The 15,883-nt window shown below is 35.0% G+C and overlaps 1 protein-coding gene across 4 annotated transcripts; it reads right to left on the bottom strand.

The window, feature by feature from the left end:
* Nucleotides 1-870: 870 nt before the first annotated feature.
* Nucleotides 871-14,887, bottom strand: shkbp1 (SH3KBP1 binding protein 1). Of its 4 annotated transcripts, none has more exons than XM_058752214.1 (18): nt 14,808-14,887; nt 13,724-13,777; nt 13,448-13,493; nt 13,259-13,332; nt 13,106-13,164; nt 12,906-12,986; nt 11,765-11,932; nt 10,452-10,542; nt 10,160-10,350; nt 9,963-10,078; nt 9,759-9,846; nt 9,335-9,451; nt 8,868-9,038; nt 7,517-7,672; nt 7,299-7,395; nt 6,956-7,140; nt 6,725-6,851; nt 871-3,128 (listed from the first exon to the last, which is right to left on the bottom strand). In XM_058752214.1, coding segments are annotated over exons 1-18 (2,394 nt in total). In that variant the 5' UTR covers nt 14,810-14,887; the 3' UTR covers nt 871-2,557. The 4 variants fall into 4 exon arrangements, with proteins under 4 accessions (XP_058608197.1, XP_058608199.1, XP_058608198.1 ...); XM_058752216.1 differs by having other exon boundaries at nt 14,803-14,867; XM_058752215.1 differs by having other exon boundaries at nt 14,715-14,842.
* Between the last annotated feature and the right edge of the window lie 996 nt (nt 14,888-15,883).

Here is a 15,883-nt window from a genome sequence, read left to right as displayed (position 1 = left end):
CAAACACAACAACTTTAAAAAGGTTAATTCAGTGTTCTAGGAAGAATATATATATATATATATATATAGATATAGTAGTCAACATTTGAAGTGGATCAAAACCTTTCATCAAAGTTACCCGTCTTGTCTTAGGACAGCTTTGATGAACTTTTTTGATCCACTTCAAATGTTAACTACTATATAATAGAAATGTATTATAATATTATATCAGATATTTTAATATATCTCAAATTATTGTAATGATGATTTTTTTTTTTTTTTTTTTGCTGATAATCAGTAACACTGTAACATAAAATACATTATTAATAAAGAATAATTAAATATTATATTATTTATTAATATATTCATTTGAATTACCTCTTAAATTATGATAATGATTTATTTTACTGACAACCAGTAACACTAAAGTAATTAAAAATGTGTATTGCATTACAGTTAAATTGTATATATAAGACGAAATATATTATACAAAACTAATTATTAATAATAAATAAATATTATATTAATTATTAATATATCCTTTTAAATTATAATAATGATTTATTTTACTGATAATCCTTAATAAAATTAATTAAAAGGGTTATATTACATTAATTTCATTTTTATTCTGTCAATGTTTGTCAATCTAGATTTGATCATTTGTCCATCTATAGCCTTACTTTTTATTATTCTAATTTATTTACATGAAAATGAATAATTTTCTGGTATTTTCAAAAGTGATATTGATATTTGAATAAGTGCATTTACAAACTAAATAATTTCAAAAAGCTATATTCAGTGTTCTAGAAGGAATGCAGTAAAACAACAACAACAAAAAAACAATTATAACTTATCAAATGGTTCATGTTAAACACAATAAGGTTCTTTGCATTCACAACTTTTTCAGATTTATTTAGGAATGATACTGGTAATGTAAAAACCAATATACCATAACAATATCTGGCAGAGATGCCACATTTTCAAGCTTGTCATAAACAGGGTAAAATACTCAGTTATATTTGAACAAAAAAGGAGATGATATGAATACAGTGAACATTCAGACTTCATATTCCAACAATCAAATTCTAGCGGACTTTAAGATGTGATACATGTTTCTACTATAGTAACAGCCACGGTTTACCGTCTCGAACGCACACTGATCCTCCGACAGCAGTGAAGACACACAGCGGTCCTCTGAGGCGTAACGGAAAGTGCTGATTATATATACATTGTGTTGCCTGTAACAGAGCTGCAAGCACTACATACACTATTCATCTCTCGCTCTATTATGCAATGCATTACACATGATTTTGTTAGTTATTAACATATACAATTTAATTTAAATTTTTTACATGTTAATTTATTTTGGTTTTAGAAGAACCACCTGTAAACTGCTTATTGCAGACATCAACCATGAGTTTTCTTTACAGCGATATCAGATAATTGTCTGATATTTATTTGTATTATTATTACTGTCATCAGACAATATAACTAATACTCTTAATTTATAATGCACATTTTCTGTTTTCAGATATTAAAAGTGAATTTTTAGTACAATGGAAAATAAGCATTGGTTTAAATTCATCTGTTGTGTGCATCTTATTTGCTACCATTACACTGTAATATATATACATTAGCCCATCCTGCTCGACAGATGTCAGAAGCAGCATGGAGCATTAATAAATGAGCAGTCGAGTAGTAATTACATAACCCTGTCAGTCTGAACAGCATTCACACAGTTTGAGATCATGCAGTAATATTAGCCAGTGTGACACAGCCTCGAGATGATGACGTGCGACTCCTGCACCAGCAGCATTACTTAATGAAACTGATCAAATAACGACCCTTTTCAAATAGGCTGCTTAGACACGCCCCTATCCTGTCATTGGCTGGCTAAACACACAGCCCCGCCCCAATCTCACTCGATTGGTCGATCAATGTTTTAACAGCACCAGAGACACAGTGTTTCGACTTTCCAGTGATGTTCAGCTGTCTTTAGTTCCATACGTTTGGGAAGTATGTTAACATGCCAAAAAAATAAAAAAAATTGCTATGTTTGTTTGTTTTCTTGTGGAACGGGCATTTTTTTCAACATTTACATGTGACATTCCATATTCTCATAATAACTCCACATTCTATATTATAAGGCACCCTGTGATACTGAGAATACTGTTCCAAAAGAAATATATTTTGTAAATGCTATAATATGTTATACTTCAGAATTTTAAATTACTTCAGTTTTTGTGAATATCATATATAAATGATATTCAATATAGATACAATTTTAATCTAAAAAATGAATCATTTAAAATTCTGAAAAAAAATAATAATAATAATAATTATGTGTATATATATATATATATATATATATGTGTGTGTGTGTGTGTGTGTGTGTGTGTGTGTGTGTATTCTCTGATATTAAGAATACTGCTCTAAAAGAAGTATACATATAATTATCTGTGTGTATTTATACACAAACACTTTTCAATGACTAATTCTGTATTTCTGTTGCTGGGTAGAACATTCAATCTAATCCATTTTTTTTCTTTTTCCTGTGTCCACTGTGTTGACCTTCCTCTCAGAAGCTGGTTTCATTCATATGAGGTTTGGGGCTGGTGGAAGATGAAGAGGCGGGGCTTTCTTGTCCAGGTACATTCTCATTGGACGGGCTCTCACTGGTCGGAGAGGTCAGGGGTCGTCTTGGAGACACGGGCGTTTGTGATCTGGCTGGACTGAGCGGTGAAGGAGCAGGACTTGGTGCTGCCGAAGCTGGTCTTCTCATGGACGCTGCTGCTGCTGATGCTGACGGGGACGATGATGATGAAGGTGTGGAGAATGACGATTGCATTCTGAGGCCGAGTCGCGCTTCGAGCTCGTTGCACACAGCTAAACTGCGTCTGCCCCCGTCCAGGCCGGCCGTGTCCGAGCTCTTGGCTCTCTCCTGACAGCGCTCCACAAAGCTGCCCCTGCGGATGGAGCCGAGGCCGTCGCTGCTGGCCAGAGACGACTGGCTGAGGCCGAGGTGCAGCGGCTCGCGGGGTTTGCTGAGGGGAACCAGCGGGGCCTGACGGGGCAGACTACCGGTCAGAGGAACCGGACCCCGAAAAACACCGGCAGCTCGACCCATTTCACTGAACTGAGACTGAAGACTGTGGGAAAAACATGAGAGACAATATAAATGAGCAATAGCGCCATCTACAGGACATGGAGAGAAAACAAGGGTAACACTTTATTTTACAGTGTCTTTGTTACACCTGTATCGACTGTAAAAATAACAGTAAATTAGGCATAATTACATGCAACTAACCCTAAACCAAACCCTAATCCTATAGTAAGTTATAAAGAACTTGTTCATGTCTATTAGACACATGAAAAAAGAAATACCAGGTTCCCATTACTTCTCTTTCTTTGCACTGAGCAATTTACTTACACTAACCTGTTTACATGTTCACAGGACAGGGCAGTTCACTTCTTCTGAACATGCAAAACGTACATTTATTATTACATTTGTCTGCCTCGCTGTTCCCACATACTGTATTTTGAAGCAGCCAAATTCTTAAAAAAAACTGTTTCCATTTATATGTTTTACTGTTTCTGTTGTCAGACAACGGAATGAATATGAAATAGTGACTACATAACCAGCTCTACCTTCCAAGATATTAATCTGCACAAAAATCCTGATTTATAAGTAGTGTAGTGCGTCAGTAGGAAATATCAGTTTACATTTCCAAACATTCATTTTGCCATTAATTGTAATAATGCAGTGAGATTTTGTCTGACAGCAGCCAGTGCTCCACACAGAGATCTGATCTGATCATCATCAGTCTGCTGGAATGACATGAAGAATCAGAACAAACTGAGACAGACTAAATCCAGAAGAACTGTGGCAATGTCTCAAAGACATTTCCAATTAATGGCAAAATAAATGTTTGGAAATGTAAACCGATATTTCCTCCTGACACACTACAGCAAAAGATAGAAATACTGTCATGGCCAAAAATATCGGCACCCTTGCAATTCTGTCAGAAAATGCAACCCTTCTCTCAGAAAATTGTTGCAGTTGCAAATGTTTTGGTACTTACACGTTTATTTATTTTTTTTGCATTGGAACAACACAAAAAAAACAGAGAAGAAACGTCAAATCTGATACAATTCCACATAGAACCCAAAAAATGCACTGGACAAAATTATTGGCACCCTTAACTTAATATTTGATAGCACCCCCCTTTGGAAAAAAATAACTGAAATCAATGGCTTCCTGTAACCATGAAGGAGTTTCTTACACCTCTGTCCTGGAATTTCTGACCACTCTTCTTTTGCAAACTGCTCCAGGTCATTCAGATTTGATGGATGCCTTCTGCCAGCTGCTGTTTTGAGATCTCTCCACAGGTGTTCAATGAGATTCAGATCTGGACTCATTGCTGGTCAGAACTCTCCAGCACTTTGTTTGTAACCATTTCTGAGTGCTTTTTGAAGTGTGTTTCGGGTCATTGTCCTGCTGGAAGACCCATGACCTCTGGTGGAGACACAGCTTTCTGACACTGGCCACTACATTGTGCCCCAAAATTATTTTGTAATCATCAGATTTCATACCGTTCACACAGTCAAGGCATCCAGTGCCAGAAGCAGCAAAGCTCTACTTTTGTCTCATCTGTCCACAGTACGTTCTCCCAGAAGGATTGTGGTTTTGTCCAGTCTTGCTTTTGTATGCCTTTGTGTCAGCAGCGGTGTCCTCCTGGGTCTCCTACCATAGCGTCCCTTTTCATTCAGATGGCGACGTATAGTGCGAGCTGACACTGTTGTACACTGTGTCTGCAGATCAGCTTGAATTTGTTTGGAAGTTAATCAGGGTTCTTTATGCACCATTCGAACAATCCTTCGTTGTAATTTTTCATTAATTTTGCTCTTCCGTCCACGTCCAGGGAGGTTAGCTACAGTGCCATGGGCTGTAAACCTCTTGATGATATTGCGCACAGTGGACACAGGAACATTAAGATCTCTGGAGATGGACTTGTAGCCTTGAGACTGGCCATGTTTTTCCACATTTTTTTCTCTCAAATCCACCGACAACTCTTTACACTTCTTTCTTTTCTCCATGCTCGGTGTGACACACAACACAAAGGTTGAGTCAACTTTTCTCCATTTTAACTGGTTGCAAGTGTGATTACTTTATTGCCCACACCTGTTACTTGCCACAGGTGTGTCTAAATACAAATTACAGGAGCATCACATGCTTGAAAAGCAAATATTTCTTATAATTTTGACAAGGTGCCAATAATTTTGTCCAGTCCATTTTTGAGTTCTGTGTGAAATTTTATCAAGTTTGACTTTTCTTCTCAGTTTTTTGTGTAGTTGCAGTGCAAACAAAAACAATAAGCACGTGAACACCAAAACAGTCGCAATTTTCTGACAGAATTGCAAGGGTGCCAATATTTTTGGCCATGACTGTGTATATATAAATACTCCATATATAACTCAATTTTTAACAATTCTCAGAAATCATGTTCTTTCCTTGTGCATTCCAATTAATCTCAATCAAACTGCAGTTGGGTTATTTTGACTGGGTTAAAAAAATTACTTAAAAAACAGCTAACTAACACAATAAAACGCAATAAAACATGATAACATAAAAAAACATGATTTTTAACAATTAAAAAAAAATGGAGTTATCTGTTTTTGTAAATAAACTCATATACACACACACATATATATATATATATATATATATATATATATATAAACTCATATATATTATACTGTAACAAAGTCACCTTAAAATAAAGTGTAAACAAAACAAGTTCAGTATAAGAATTTTATTTAAAGTTATTTAAACTTATTTTATTAGTGAGACTACCACTTTTCTAGGTCAGTCTGGTTTAGGTGGCACATGTACTGTAATTTCCATAAAAATTTTTTTTAAAAAGATCGTAACTGAATTTAAGTTGCATTGAGTCAAAAGTTGCATTATTAAGAGAAAAAAAACAAACAAAGGTACGTTGCGTTTCATTACGTTTAGAAGTAAATGTAAAATACTGGTAAATAAAGCAAAACGTTTACATGAGTTTAGAAATTTAGTTCCACTCACTTCACGAATATCCTTCAAATTTAATGGAATACAGAAAGAGAACAACATTTTAAAAAATAAATTAAGAATAAATTATAGTGCCATTCATTATGCACAACATTTATTATAAACAAATTTAAAGCGAAACTGAATTACCGGCATGTGGGAAACGGACTACACAAATAAGTACACCTGACAAGCACAAACTGAATTAAAGTTGAATGTGAGGAACCCACATTAAACCAAAAAAAAAAACACTTTTACTTGCGCACAAACCAGTCATGTCTAATTCGCCAACAACTAACTTGTTGTGTTGACCTATATTCACCAATTTTATGTTTGATTGACTGCATTTAGTTTGATGATGAATAGATTGCAATGTCAAGTTCATAATAAATGCATGCGTGCAAATTCATGCACGCTTTGTGTGCTTGATGTTAAATGCATTATAAAAAGTTCTTTAGAATATAAATTGCAGCACATTTCAGAAGATTAAAAAACAGACCACATTTCTGTAAAATGCAGTAGGCTAATATTCAAGTGATCACAATATGTTATCAAGCAAACCTATGTTAACATGTATAGTGTTTAAGTTTTGAGACTATATGACTGCAAGATCTTTACTGTATGTGTGATTTTGTAGGGACTAGTTTGAGGGTGTAGGGCTGGAGGTGTGTGTACCTGCACATGGAGTTGCGTGAGGAGTGTGTGAGAGACGCGGCAGGACTCATGTCTGGTGTTCGGGTCAGCGCCAGATCACACTGGTCCAAAAGCTCCAGTAACTCCTCTTCAGTGGGACCGCCGAGAGCTTGAACACACAAATACAAAACACTGTACTGTGTTTCCTTAAAACACACACTACGTTCTGCAGGTGATCATCGCTTTATTGTGCATTTATTCCTCCACTCTCACCTTTGATATCCACTTTCCCTGCGATCTCCATCGCCGTCGTCAGGTCCCACATCTGGATGCTGCCGTTGCTGTGTCCACTGAAGAGGTACCGGCGGGGCCTGGACCCAATGCGGCTGGATCCCTCACACTCATGCACCACAAACGCCGTGATGGCGGTCCCGTCCACCGAACGCACCTCACACACCCTTCAGATGAGACACAGATCATGTTTAGCACTCTCTCAGAGTGCAGTACCTAGATTTGTGTTGATCAGTTTGTTGTTCAAGGGTGTTTTCATCAGTTAATTTAACTAGCCGGGTGCCCTACAGTATGCTGGTTTGTCTTGTTTGTATTTGAAACGGACCTCTTTCCATTGGAGGAGAGCCTTACGTAGAGTTTATCAGTGTCAGGAACCACACGCTGGATAAACACCTGCTGCTCGTCGCGTTCCCCATACGGACCTGCGCACACGACCATTAGTCAACACATTATGGCCCATGAACCAGGAAAATTAATATAAGTGTGATTTTAAAGGAATACTGTCATTTTAAGCCGTTTTTGATGCTGCTCACTACATCTTACCTATTTCAGTGCCAGCAGCACAGCCTCCATGGCCGTCAATATCATCCAATGAGAGGATCTTAAAGGAAGTAAGGGGGGTGGAGCCAGGCTGAGTGGAGATCATGCCTCGGAAACGCGTCACCGTCCAGGTACGGACATGATTGTTGTCTGCACACACTGTAGCAAGGAAGATTTCTGATTAATTACTTTTTTCATTTGCATATGGAAATAAAGCACTTTGAAGAAAAAAAAAAAAGAAGTAGTTGAAGAACAACTATTTGAAGAACAATAGTTTTCGCAGTTTTAAGAAATTCTGGAGTTACTGTTTTTATGCAATTTAGCATTAATGATTTACGCTGAATTAAAAAAAAAAAAAAAAATATTACCTATTAAAATTACACAAGTCATTTCATCCTTTTGATCCTCATTAAATGTTATAAGAACTAAATGTAAAATGATTTAGCAATTTTTAGAAAATCTGTTTTTGTTTTTAATTCAATATTAATAAATTGTACTGTTTTTTTATTTATTTTATTTTTTTTTAGAAAAAAGCAAAACATTTTTACTAGTGATTTCAGACTTTTGATCTCCACTCACATAAATGAGCATGAAAAATTTTTTGTTTGTTTGTTTTTTTCAATTTTAAAAAATACTGAAGTTCTTGTTTTTCTATTCAGTATAAATAAATTAGTGATTTTTTTATGAGTTTGTATGAAAAATGTTTTTTTTTGCAATTTTAAAAAATACTGATGTTCTTGTTTTCTAATCTCCACTATATTCCTCATAAATGAGCATGAGTGTGTATGAATTTATTAATTTGTTTTGCAATTTAAAAAAAAAAATACTGAAGTTCTTGTTTTTCTATTCAATATAAATACATTATAGTGATTTTTTAATGAGTTTGTATGAAAAATGTTTTTTGCAATTTTAAAAAATACTGAAGTTCTTGTTTTTCTATTCAATATAAATACATTATAGTGATTTTTCAATGAGTTTGTATGAAAAATGTTTTTTTGCAATTTTAAAAAATACTGACATTCTTGTTTTCTAATCCAATGTGAATAAATTATACAGATTTTTTTTCTTATTTTCTTCATTAGCGCTTTCATACTTTTGATTCCTATTATATACTGCACATAAATGAGCACAACAGCTTATGAAGAACAAATATTTCACTGATCACTGATTAAACAGTAAAAAATTTAATGTTTTTGCAATTTTGTGAAAGTCTCTGTTTTTGTTATTCAATTTATAATTAATACATTTTACAGATTTTCTTTTTTTTAGCAAAATATTTGTACTATTGATCTCAGTTCCTTACGATATTCTGTACATAAATAAGCAATGGGTATAAGAAACAAAGCCTCTTTACCAGAGATGAGATGTTTCTCGGACAGCATGATCTTGGTAACAGGGCTGCGGTGGACGGAGAAGGTCTGGAAGAGCTGTGGACCGGATCCCACCGTCTCTGGATGCTGCACTATGACACGCACCGTGCCTGAACTAGTGCCATACGCAATCTCGATCCAGTTCCCACTGTCACCTGAACAAGCACAAGAGCACACACGTACAAGGTTTAATAGAAATCACATTAAAGTGCATTTCAAATGCTTGTCAGTACATTCTGCAGTAGTTGTTTAATTTAAAAACATTACATCCAGTTCACACATTCAGTTATTCTTTCAAAGTATATTACTTCAGTAATAAGTTCTCTTTTTAAAAGTATGCTGAAGTGTATGTCTTTCTCAATGGGTGTTTCATAATTGTGTGATCAACTGGAGTGCTAATAGTTTAGTATTAGTTGAATATGGTTTAGTGCTGATGATAGGCCTGCGTTACTTGTTTTGGGTGTCAGGTAGACACTTAGCGCAGTAATAGCATCTTCACTGGGATCTCGATACAGCTCAGTCACCAACAGATCATTATCTTTCATCCGCAACGGAAACTTCTGGACATCTGAAAGACACAGAAATGCACAGTGTATCAGCTTGATCAACCATCTGAATGACCACGAAGAATTTATGTATCCAAACAAATGTTTTATATCAGCTCAAGCAATTAGAAATAACATTAACAGCAAATATTATTTTATTTTAGCTGGAAATTCAACAATAAATGGTTTATATATTTTTAGAACTGTATGGCAACACCGTGATCCATGAATTAAATACTTTAAAACTAAACCTACTTTTTTATTTGCAACTTTATAGACCAAAATCAAAACATAATATATTAGATAATCATTGACTGGAAAACATTTTACCAATATAGTAAATAGATCCATTATTGCATCCCAAAATGAGGAACGATCCGGCGGTGTCATAACTGTTGATAGGAACCACATCCTGGTTCTACATAAAGAGAGGTGAAGTTGTGATATTAAGAAATTGATTACATTTAAAATGTGACACCGGAACAAATGCAGAAATGAATCACAAACGGTCATGCATCTGTCAGCTCTCGTTACCTGCCAGTGTTTAGTGACAGCGTTCCATACTCCCACTTTGCCCGTGTGGCTGGTGGCGATGAGCTGATTTCCAACGAAGAACAAAGCCTCCACCGGCACATTCAAACTGAACACACCTGCGGGTCAGAACAAACAAGAACTTCGGTTTCCAAATATTTGTGAAAGATCTAAAAGCATTATATGAAACGAGAGCTTACCAATTTCATTGCCATTTCCATCGGGACAGATTGCCCACAGTATGATTTCTGTGCCCGATGCAACGGCAACCATCTTATCGTTGTCGCCTAGAGAACCGCCCATGACTTTGGCATTGAGAGCCACCCTGTCAATCACCCAGTCCAGCCGAGGGCTGGTGAACACCTGCTGCCATCCAGTCGACTCTTTAACCCTGAGCACAGAAACAGGCGCCACGTTTATATAAAAAAAAAAAAAAAAAATTATCACACATCCCAATCATTACTATGCGTGTCATTCAAAGAGGAACCCTACCTGTAACAGACCACAAACTGGGCATAAGCCACAGCAATCCAGTTATGATGACCACATATGATTCTGACCATGCCTGGATCAGAGATCAGACCTAAACAACACAGATCACGTGATTCACGAAACTATTAATAATTACCATTTTAAACTGAAAACAGAAGGAGTGAACTAAGGATGCACCCAAGAGAATTAGAGTAAAACCACGTAAAATAAAACAGAAAAAGAATAAACCAGACAAGAAATTAGTAGAATTGATTAAAATAGAACAGAACAAAATGAACAGGAATAGAAACAAGTTGAACTGAGTAAAACCGAAGAAAATAGAATGGAATAAACCACAGTACAATAGAAAAATCAGAGTAGAAATGAGTAGAGTAGAACAAAGTAAAATAGAATTAATCAGGGTAAAAATTATCTGAGAAAACAGAACAGAATAGAACAAACCAGAGCTGAAATGAATTGAACTGAAATAAAACAGAATTGAACTGAGTAGAGCAGAACTGAAAAATATAGTAAGACAGAACAGAAGAAATTAGTAATCAAGTAGAGTACCACTGAGTGAAATAAAATAGAATAAAACAAATCTGAGTAGAAATTAGTTGAGTACAATAGAATAAATTAGAGTAGCAATGATTAGTGTTAAACAGAATAAAATAGTCTAGAGTTGAAGCGAGTAAAATAAAATAGAACAACATAAAACAGAATAAAAGTTGAGATGAGTAGAACTGAATATAATGCAGTCTGAGAACAATAAAACAAGAGTAGAACAAAATTGAATAGAATGGATCAAATCAGACGAGAGGAGTACAACTTAGAGTAAAACAGAATAAAACTGAATGAATCAGACTAAAATGGAGCAGAATAGAATACACTATAGTGCAACTGAGTAAAATAGAATAGAATCAAATCAGAGTAGAAATTAATAGGAAATGAATAAAATAGAACAGAAGTAAGCATATAAGAACTGAGCAACATAATTCAAAAGAATAGAATAAATCAGTAGAAATGAGCTGAACCAAGTACAATAGAATAGAATAGAGCAGAACCGAGTAGAATAATAAAAGAAATATAAATAGAATAAATCAGAGTAAATAAGAGTGCAACATAATAGAAAATAACAAAATAGAATAGAATTTAACATACCAAAGTAAATTATCATGATAGAAAGAATAAAAAAGTAAATGTGAGTAGAATATAATAGAACAGAATTACGTAAAGTAGAATAGCAGAGAAAATCGGAGTGGAACAGAATTGCAGAGGAAAAAGTAAATTAGAGTAGAATAGAATACTAAAAGGAACTATAGACAAAGGCAGACCTGTCATTCTCTCCTCCATGGCAGCTTTGCCCAGTATGCCAGCGTTGCCCAGGTTAGGCGGCATTGTGTTACTCCTCCTCACAGGGGCCCTTTCCACCGGCCCCGCACGGCCACCCATGAACTGGGGTCCTGCCACACTGTGCCTGTTTCTGCGCTTCACCGGATACACTGTGACAAACACAATTAGGGCTGTCACTAACGATTATTTTGGTAATTGAGTAATATGTCGATTATTCTGATGAGTAATCAAGTAATTGTAATTTTTTTTTCTTGTAGTAATAAAAATAGACCTAAGTGTACAATAGCCTTTAATATGACTTAAAATACATATATAATAGCAATGAGGCAATAATAATTAGTTCAAATAAAGCATCAAAAGCAAGTAATCATGAGGTTTTATTCAACAAAACTGTTAAAACACAATGTATTATAAACAATAGAGCTGATGTACATTACGCATTATAACAAATGCCAGCAGAGGGCGCCAACAGCCTGACGCTGTGCGATTAATCCTAGCTTGATATTGACATTTAATTTAAATGTCCACTTAATCTTTAATATTTGGCCATTTCTTTATAATAGAAAAGCCACTGTAATTTCTTCAATATGTGGATATCAAACCGTGTAAACTCAGATCGAGGGTCCATGCTTTTATTTTGAAATTGTGATGAACAGTTATATTTAGAAAGACATTGATGCATTCTCCTGTGTTTGTGTAGGAAATCTGATGAAGTAGAGCACGTTGCGTTCCCAGATGAACGTTATAATAAACCCAAACTCACAACGACATGCAGAGATGGAGTTTGGAGCCGTTCTGACACACATGTACTGTATATAACCTACACGCATGTAAATAATTAAAGCGCATATTAAACCTGCATTGCATATATTTATTTAATTAAATCATAGCATTTGTGAATTCTTAACAGCATTATGCTTTATTACGATATTGAAAGGGGTTTAATATGTGGAATGCTTCTGGTATTTTGCGAATTACTCGACACGGGCAAAATGCAATTGAGGATTTTATTTTTTAAATCGAATACCCGAATAGAATCGAGGGCTGGTTGCAGCCACACACACAATGAGTCTCTCTGAAACATGCTGAACTTTGTCTCTGTGCTCAGGGTTTGTTGTGTACCTGGCGGAGGCAGGTAGCCATTGAACAACACGTTCCCGCAGGAGGAGCGATCCAACTCATCACACAGCTGCAGCTTTCGCACTGCGGAGGTAAAGACATGATTAGATGAGGCACAGCAGTGGAAACCACCATTTAATCAACATGCAATTTAATATGTGGCTCAAAAGCATCAGAATAATCCCAGCACAGCCTGATCTCACCCAGCGGCGTGATCCCATAGAACTCTGCCTCGTGCATTAATAAGTGCACATCTATGGACCTGTCATAAAAACAGAGTTATGCCATTTAAAACCTAAATAAGACGCTTAATTTCACAGTGTTAAATGATCTATTTCACAAAAATATAGACTTACCTGGGGTGAAGCTCTTTAGTGCGCAGAAAGTTGAGAATAGGAGCAAACAGAGACGGATCTCTGTCAATGAATATCTAAAAAAAGACAAATATTGGGCTACATTAAAACACATAGTAACATCTTTGTAAAGACAGATTTTGCTGCATCGTGTATTATTATTATTAGCACGTATAACAGAATAAACTTTACCGCTCCAGTCTCATCTTTAAGTGTTGATATCCGTCCACTTAGTAAACTAGAAGTATTAAAAAACACACGTACACACATTATATACCATATTATTAAATCATTATTTCTGTTCTAATAACACCTAAGCCAAAAACCAAACAAGCAACCCATATACCAGTATGGTCAGTTATTATTATTAAACCTAATTTATGTCTTAAGCACTTAAATTGTTAATTTACATGAAACATGCAGGGGATTTGTTCTAGTTTAGCTTTATCTGATCTAAAACGCACAAACCTTGAGAAAAACGAGTCAGGAACCCATGTCAGAGTCTGTCTGGAGGTACTGAACCTGGATTTATACATTCAAACATAAAAATAAAAACACTTTTAGCCAAAATTAATAAATAACAGAACACGAATGCATTTATAACCCGATCAGATGCTTGTATAGGTATGCAGATGTTTATTACTGTCTGCTGGACTTACAGTAAGACAAGTCGGATAAATAAAAAACATTACTAAAAAACTACTGTAAACTAGTTGTTATGAAGACTACAGTTTCTAACGTGTAAAGTAACATTTCTAAAGAAACAAATGAGGATGTTAATAAAGTGTGTGGCTTGTTTCGAGCAGGATGTGCAGTTGGTTTAATACAAAACCTTTTGCCCCCGACGTTAAGATGAATGATTTCGCCGATCCTCGCCATGATTTTCGCTTTTAAGGCAAAACGTTCATAGTTTATCGTCTTTTTAAGTAGGTATTAATATTAACTTCATAATAAAAAGCTGTTTAATTTTACTAGCGGTAGTGAGGAAACAGCGGAGGAGCGGATGTTGTCACATAATATTTCGTGCGGAAGTTGAGACGCGCTGACGTTCAAAATAAAAGTCCGTAAACAACCTCATAAAAGTCTAAAAAAAATAAATAAATAAATAAAATAAGCCTCACGCTCTTGTCCTCCTCAGCTTTAGTATGTTACAAGGAAGACGTGTGTTTTTATGCATTTCCATGAGGTGGAAAGGGTTAATGCCTAGTTCGTGATTTTAGAAAGAGCTTATTCTTATAGAAACATCTTCAAATGAGCGGATTAGTAGTTGATTATTTGCATACTTCGAGGTCAGAGCATCAATGTACAAGAAAAAAATAAATAAAAATACAAACAATAACATTGCAATCAGAAACTTCATCCAAAATCATTTAAATAATTTTAGTCGTGCCTATTCTTGTCATGCAACATTAGTAATGCGCCCTAGAGGACTGTTCACGTAAGCATGCATATTTCTCACCTTTAATTAGAAAAGGTTCAACAGCAAACATTATCACTCAATACTAACTAACAAAGACGAAAAATAACTGATCAGCTTTAGGAATGACCTCACATGAGTTGGTTTGCAGCTGATGCCTCAGAAATGGCCCTCACTTTCTAAGGTGACTTTTGCAAGCTTGACCTGTCAAAAACCTGTTTGTGTTATGAACTAAAGGAAATCCGTCCCTCATCACATACAGCTGCAGGACGGTCTGATGTCTCTTAACAGCTGTGATCACATTCCTGTTTTCCCCCCTAATGTTTTCATAGCTAAAGTTCTCAGGGAAGAAGATAATGCAAGTGTTTTAAATACAATTTATTAGTATCAGAAGGCCTCTGAGGTTTATTGCATTTTGTTTGCTCAGTGTTTCAAACTTCACAACAGAGTAAATGGTGCAATTTTTCAATACTTTCCTCCTGGAATTCATTTTAAAGGCACATTTTATGTTCATGAAGGCATTTCTTATATAAAAACAATGAAACAATACAAACATGTGCAAAACTTGATGAAATAGAATATATTTAAACATGTATTATAAAATTAATATTAATAAAAAAAAATTTTAAAAATCATCTCAGGAACATTTTGTCCCTACATTTTAACTCTGAAACGCCTAACATGTCCAGTAATAGTCACAAAAAAAAAAAAAAAATTAACAGTTTATTAAACCTTTAGAGTTTAGACAATTAAAAAAATAATAATAAAACTGCCCAAACTAAGCAAAAATATGCAATTTGGTGCAGATGCTGATATTTAATTGGACAAAAAGAGATGAAATTCTGATGCTTGTTATGTAAACCAATGAGATTTTTATAACAGTAGAATATGCTTACGTAAAATTATATAAATATTAGTCGTTACTCTCAAAACATAATGCAATGCAACACAGTGATGATTGAGAGATGAACAAATAAACACTCCTTGTTACTCACATTTGAACATGATTTTGCTTAAAAAAAAAAACGGATAATCAAGTAAACCTCATCTGCTTCAGTCCAATAAGTGTTAATCTAAAAATATTTAAAAAATCAGTAAAGATTTGACAGAAAAAAAAGACACATAAAGCACTAGATGAAGGTGGACGCTTGTACAATTAAACTCCATTTAACTGCTAAAAACTATGAATTATATGACAGAAGGCATGCAGT

The sequence above is a fragment of the Onychostoma macrolepis genome, chromosome 18, assembly GCF_012432095.1.
Source record: "Onychostoma macrolepis isolate SWU-2019 chromosome 18, ASM1243209v1, whole genome shotgun sequence".
Classification (NCBI taxonomy): Eukaryota; Metazoa; Chordata; class Actinopteri; order Cypriniformes; family Cyprinidae; genus Onychostoma; species Onychostoma macrolepis.
Note: the sequence above shows the minus strand (reverse complement) of the source record. Positions and strands in the feature narration are given on the sequence as shown.

Bases quoted from the DNA above. Each gene is read 5' to 3' on its own strand.
- shkbp1 (XM_058752213.1), bottom strand. From the start codon at position 14,134: ATGGCGAGGATCGGCGAAATCATTCATCTTAACGTCGGGGGCAAAAG. The intron at 13,333-13,447 runs GTAAAGTTTATT...GTCTTTTTTTAG, and splicing joins TTAAAGATGAGACTGGAGCG to ATATTCATTGACAGAGATCC. The intron at 7,396-7,516 runs GTAAGATGTAGT...TCGTGTGCGCAG, and splicing joins TGCTGCTGGCACTGAAATAG to GTCCGTATGGGGAACGCGAC.